Source organism: Phyllobates terribilis, unplaced genomic scaffold (genome assembly GCF_046119375.1).
Source record: "Phyllobates terribilis strain yellow unplaced genomic scaffold, ASM4611937v1 Scaffold_8__6_contigs__length_399053987, whole genome shotgun sequence".
Classification (NCBI taxonomy): Eukaryota; Metazoa; Chordata; class Amphibia; order Anura; family Dendrobatidae; genus Phyllobates; species Phyllobates terribilis.
In genome coordinates this window covers 197,893,388-197,899,503 of record NW_027362768.1, presented here as the reverse complement: position 1 = coordinate 197,899,503, position 6,116 = coordinate 197,893,388, and the positions used below count along the sequence as shown (strand labels likewise).

At 56.3% G+C, this 6,116-nt stretch overlaps 1 protein-coding gene across 1 annotated transcript in view; it reads left to right on the top strand.

Annotated features, from left to right (window-relative positions):
• The first annotated feature begins 3,191 nt into the window (after window positions 1-3,191).
• Window positions 3,192-6,116, top strand: part of KIF2C (kinesin family member 2C) — a 31,745-nt gene continuing 28,820 nt past the window's right edge. The window contains 4 exon segments of the mRNA XM_073644023.1: window positions 3,192-3,558; window positions 4,401-4,495; window positions 5,340-5,447; window positions 5,705-5,750. Of these exon segments, the coding sequence (XP_073500124.1) occupies window positions 3,498-3,558; window positions 4,401-4,495; window positions 5,340-5,447; window positions 5,705-5,750 (310 nt within the window). The 5' untranslated portion in view covers window positions 3,192-3,497.

Here is a 6,116-nt window from a genome sequence, read left to right as displayed (position 1 = left end):
CAGTACTGAGAACGGCCACTACACGGTGTATGGAGCTGTGAGGAGCTGCAGTACTGAGATCGACCACTACACGGTGTACAGAGCTGTGAGGAGCTGCAGTACTGAGAACGGCCACTACACGGTGTACAGAGCTGTGAGGAGCTGCAGTACTGAGAACGGCCACTACACGGTGTACAGAGCTGTGAGGAGCTGCCGTACTGAGATCGACCACTACACGGTGTACAGAGCTGTGAGGAGCTGCAGTACTGAGAACGGCCACTACACGATGTACAGATCTGTGAGAAGCTGCAGTACTGAGAACGGTCACTACACGATGTACAGATCTGTGAGAAGCTGCAGTACTGAGAACGGTCACTACACGGTGTACAGAGCTGTGAGAAGCTGCAGTACTGAGAACGGCCACTACACGGTGTACAGAGCTGTGAGGAACTGCAGTACTGAGAACGGCCACTACACGGTGTACAGAGCTGTGAGGAGCTGCAGTACTGAGAACGGCCACTACACGGTGTATGGAGCTGTGAGGAGCTGCAGTACTGAGAACGGCCACTACATGTTGTACGGAGCTGTGAGGAGCTGCAGTACTGAGAACGGCCACTACACGGTGTATGGAGCTGTGAGGAGCTGCAGTACTGAGATCGACCACTACACGGTGTACAGAGCTGTGAGGAGCTGCAGTACTGAGAACGGCCACTACACGGTGTATGGGGCTGTGAGGAGCTGCTGTACTGAGATCGACCACTACATGGTGTACAGAGCTGTGAGGAGCTGCAGTACTGAGAACGGCCACTACACGGTGTATGGAGCTGTGAGGAGCTGCAGTACTGAGAACAGCCACTACACGGTGTATGGAGCTGTGAGGAACTGCAGTACTGAGAGCGGCCACTACACGGCGTATGGACCTGTGAGGTGCTGCAGTACTGAGAATGGCCACTACACGGTGTATGGAGCTGTGAGGAGCTGCAGTACTGAGATCGACCACTACACGGTGTATGGAGCTGTGAGGAGCTGCAGTACTGAGAACGGCCACTACACGGTGTACAGAGCTGTGAGGAGCTGCAGTACTGAGAACGGCCACTACACGGTGTACGGAGCTGTGAGGAGCTGCAGTACTGAGAACAACCACTGTATGGTCTACGGAGCTGTGAGGAGCTGCAGTACTGAAAATGACCACTACACGGTGTACGGAGCTGTGAGGAGCTGCAGTACTGAGAACAACCACTGTATGGTCTACGGAGCTGTGAGGAGCTGCAGTACTGAAAATGACCACTACACGGTGTACAGAGCTGTGAGGAGCTGCAGTACTGAAAATGACCACTACACGGTGTACGGAGCTGTGAGGAGCTGCAGTACTGAGAATGGCCACTACACGGTGTACGGAGCTATGAGGAGCTGCAGTACTGAGAACAGCCACTACACGGTCTACGGAGCTGTGAGGAGCTGCAGTACTGAAAATGACCATTACACGGTGTACGGAGCTATGAGGAGCTGCAGTACTGAGAACAGCCACTACACGGTGTACAGAGCTGTGAGGAGCTGCAGTACTGAGAACGGCCACTACACGGTGTACAGAGCTGTGAGGAGCTGCAGTACTGTGAACGGCCACTACACGGTGTACAGAGCTGTGAGGAGCTGCAGTACTGAGAACGGCCACTACACGGTGTACAGAGCTGTGAGGAGCTGCAGTACTGAGAACGGCCACTACACGGTGTACGGAGCTGTGAGGAGCTGCAGTACTGAGAACGGCCACTACACGGTGTACAGAGCTGTGAGGAGCTGCAGTACTGAGAACGGCCACTACACGGTGTACGGAGCTGTGAGGAGCTGCAGTACTGAGAACGGCCACTACACGGTGTACAGAGCTGTGAGGAGCTGCAGTACTGTGAACGGCCACTACACGGTGTACAGAGCTGTGAGGAGCTGCAGTACTGAGAACGGCCACTACACGGTGTACGGAGCTGTGAGGAGCTGCAGTACTGAGAACGGCCACTACACGGTGTACGGAGCTGTGAGGAGCTGCAGTACTGAGAACGGCCACTACACGGTGTATGGAGCTGTGAGGAGCTGCAGTGCTGAGAACGGCCACTACACGGTGTATGGAGCTGTGAGGAGCTGCAGTACTGAGAACGGCCACTACACGGTGTACAGAGCTGTGAGGAGCTGCAGTGCTGAGAACGGCCACTACACGGTGTATGGAGCTGTGAGGAGCTGCAGTACTGAGAACGGCCACTACACGGTGTACAGAGCTGTGAGGAGCTGCAGTGCTGAGAACGGCCACTACACGGTGTACGGAGCTGTGAGGAGCTGCAGTACTGAGAACAGCCACTGTATGGTGTACAGAGCTGTGAGGAGCTGCAGTGCTGAGAACGGCCACTACACGGTGTACGGAGCTGTGAGGAGCTGCAGTACTGAGAACGGCCACTACACGGTATATGGAGCTGTGAGGAGCTGCAGTGCTGAGAACGGCCACTACACGGTGTATGGAGCTGTGAGGAGCTGCAGTACTGAGAACGGCCACTACATGGTGTATGGAGCTATGAGGAGCTGCAGTACTGAGAACGGCCACTACACGGTGTACAGAGCTGTGAGGAGCTGCAGTATTGAGAACGGCCACTACACGGTGTACAGAGCTGTGAGGAGCTGCAGTGCTGAGAACGGCCACTACACGGTGTACGGAGCTGTGAGGAGCTGCAGTACTGAGAACAGCCACTGTATGGTGTACAGAGCTGTGAGGAGCTGCAGTACTGAGAACGGCCACTACACGGTATATGGAGCTGTGAGGAGCTGCAGTACTGAGAACGGCCACTACACGGTATATGGAGCTGTGAGGAGCTGCAGTACTGAGAACGGCCACTACACGGTATATGGAGCTGTGAGGAGCTGCAGTACTGAGAACGGCCACTACACGGTGTACGGAGCTGTGAGGAGCTGCAGTACTGAGAACGGCCACTACACGGTGTACGGAGCTGTGAGGAGCTGCAGTACTGAGAAACGGCCACTACACGGTGTATGGAGCTGTGGGGAGCTGCAGTACTGAGAACGGCCACTACACGGTGTATGGAGCTGTCAGGTGCTCAGTACTGAGAACGGCCACTACACAGTGTATGGAGCTGTGGGGAGCTGCAGTACTGAGAACGGCCACTACACGGTGTACGGAGCTGTGGGGGGCTCTTCTGTCTTTATTTTGGGGGTACTGGTTATAAATACACATTAGCGGTTGGTGAGATGAGGGCTTCCGCCTCCAGCTCTCGCGTCTCCTTGCTCTCCTGCTGCTCAGTCTGCGCATGCGCTTTATCGGTGGTACTTTCACGAGGCTCCGTGCGTTATGACGCATATTGGGGGCGTGTCTTGTTTTAAAAAGTGGCGGCGGGTTGGCCGGGCGATCACGGTGCTGCAGAGCGGTAGCTGTTAACGGAGGAGGCAGACACGGCGCTCGCTGTCACACGGAGATCTCCTCACAGTATCCCGCTCGTTTTCTTGCTCGCTGTTGGTGATTCGTCATGGAGCTGTTGTCGAGAAGACTGGTGACCGGCCTGGTCATCAAGATCATGCGGAGTAACGGTGAGTTCTGACCCGCACCGGGGCCCCGTCTGCTCTCCGCACCGGTTTGCGACATTCAAACCGTGTCCCCGCCCCTGTCGTTGGCGTTCTGTGCGCTCATTGGTTCCCCGGTGACGACTGCGGCGCCTCTGCCACCTGATTCTCTTGTCAGTCTAACGTGCAGATACTATGAATTCCGCCAGGTGGCGCCGTGTGCGGGACCCCCACTTCAGTGACACGGTGTAGCTGGGGAGCCCCCCCCCCCCCCCCCAATGCTGTGACACGGTGGAGCACCCCCCCCCCAATGCTGTGACACGGTGGAGCCCCCCCCCCCCAATGCTGTGACACGGTGGAGCACCCCCCCCCCAATGCTGTGACACGGTGGAGCACCCCCCCCCCAATGCTGTGACACGGTGGAGCCCCCCCCCCCAATGCTGTGACACGGTGGAGCCCCCCCCCCCAATGCTGTGACACGGTGGAGCCCCCCCCCCCCAATGCTGTGACACGGTGGAGCCCCCCCCCCCCAATGCTGTGACACGGTGGAGCCCCCCCCCCCCCAATGCTGTGACACGGTGGAGCCCCCCCCCCCCCCCCAATGCTGTGACACGGTGGAGCCCCCCCCCCCCCCCAATGCTGTGACACGGTGGAGCCCCCCCCCCCCAATGCTGTGACACGGTGGAGGCCCCCCCCCCCCCATGCTGTGACCCCTGCGACCGACACCTGGTCCTCTGGGGCCCCTCCTGGTTCAGTCTGGGGCCTCTTCTGCCCGTCGGCTCTGCCTGCAGCATGCTCGAGGATGTCCTGCGATCTCTGGTTGTTTCTGGTCCCCTCTTTGGTCATGTGACGTCTCTTCTGTATTTCAGGGGCCGTTCACAGCGCGAACATCACGTCTGTTGACTCGGAGCGGCTGTCCGTGCACGTGGAATGGCGAGAAGGCAGCGCGTCTAAAGGGAAGGAGGTGCGTGCGCCGCTCGCAGCCGCCGTCCTGCAGCCGCCGCTCGCAGCCGCCGTCCTGCCGCCGCTCGCAGCCGCCGTCCTGCCGCTCAGCTGTCGGTTCTATTGATACAATTTTGGGTTACATATTAGATTTTTTTTGTTTGAGTTTTGAGTTTCGGGCATTTCAGCTGTTCTTTTCCCTGAGGTTGGCCTATGGTTTAAATCTATATATTGCCAGGTCGGACTTTTATGACACAACATAAATATAGATTAGGTTACTTTAAAAAAACAAAAGGGGTAACAAGCACACCCCCGGCTGCAATGATAACCCATCAGTTCCCTGTGTGACTGTTGTGGGGGTCTCGTGTTTGTCCACTAGGAATGACGTCACTTACATGCAGCAGTCAGAGATTGACAATTATATAGTTATCCTGCAGCGATCGCAGCCGGCACCGCTGTGTATCTCCGCTCCTGAGCTCGCTCCATACTCACCCTGTGATGAAAATGGGCATCTGTCATTATAGGGCACTCGTCGGTGTATCGGGAGGCTTCATCTCAGCCTTAATGCGTAATGTCCCCTGTCCTCAGCCACCTGTGCCGGAGGCCGTACAGGGTCAGAGCCCGTGTAATTGTAGGGGCGTCTGAGCGAGGCTTCCTGAAATAACTGGAGGCAACAGGACACCTGCCCACGGCTCTCGCGTCCTGCACTGATTACAGATGTCCTATGGTTAGATGCCCAGTCCTACGGGTGCAGAGCTGCTCACCCCATCCTGTCACCCCAGATTTATTTTGGGGAAACCCTCGCTACCGCTCCCCCCACCTTCTTGGATGATAAAAAAAAAAATATTGAATTCCTGTTTTTGCAGATCTCATTTGTGGATGTGGGGACCGTGAACCCGGAGTTACTGGAAGCTATGTACGAGCTGCCCAGTGTGAAGGAGAACATGGCCCCGCAGAGGAACGAGGCCCCCCAGGTAAAGACGCTGCTGTTCAGGGAAGGTTAGTGATGTGCAGCTGTGGGGCCACAGGGGCCAGAACTACTGTAACCTCATGTTTTGTATGTAGCATCTCCTGCAAACTGTGTGGTCTGGGGGTGGCAGGAGTATCCCCAGCCTTGTACCCTGCGTTGCCTGGGGGGGTTCCCACTGCATTGGTGGTGAAGGTGGGGGGGTTCCCCCTGCGATGGTGGCGCCATCACTTGAGTCTCATGTGTCACTTTCCTTTTCTACAGAATTCAAAACGAAAAACAGTTTCCCGGATTCCTGCGCCCAAGGAAGGTGAGCGCTGTGCCCGCTGCCCGTCAGATGGGGACAGCCGGTGCTCTGATCATACAGGGTTCCCCCTTTATCCTCTGGTTTTGGGGGGGTGGGGGGGGGGGGGGAGTCAGTCTGGACTGCAGGCCGCTTAGTGCAGAGGGCTGATGACGCTGATCCACTGTAACAGACCCTCAGACGTCTCACTGTTGGGCATGGACATAAGGTTATTTAATCAGCGCACACATTAGAAAATATTTTTTTTTATAATCTGTGATCGTTGCTCCTTCATTGTCGCTGTATTAAAGAAACTTGTTTATCTTATCAGAAATCTTCAGAATTTCTATTCACTGACGGCTCTTGAATTTGGGCAGTCGTGGAGCGCCGTCT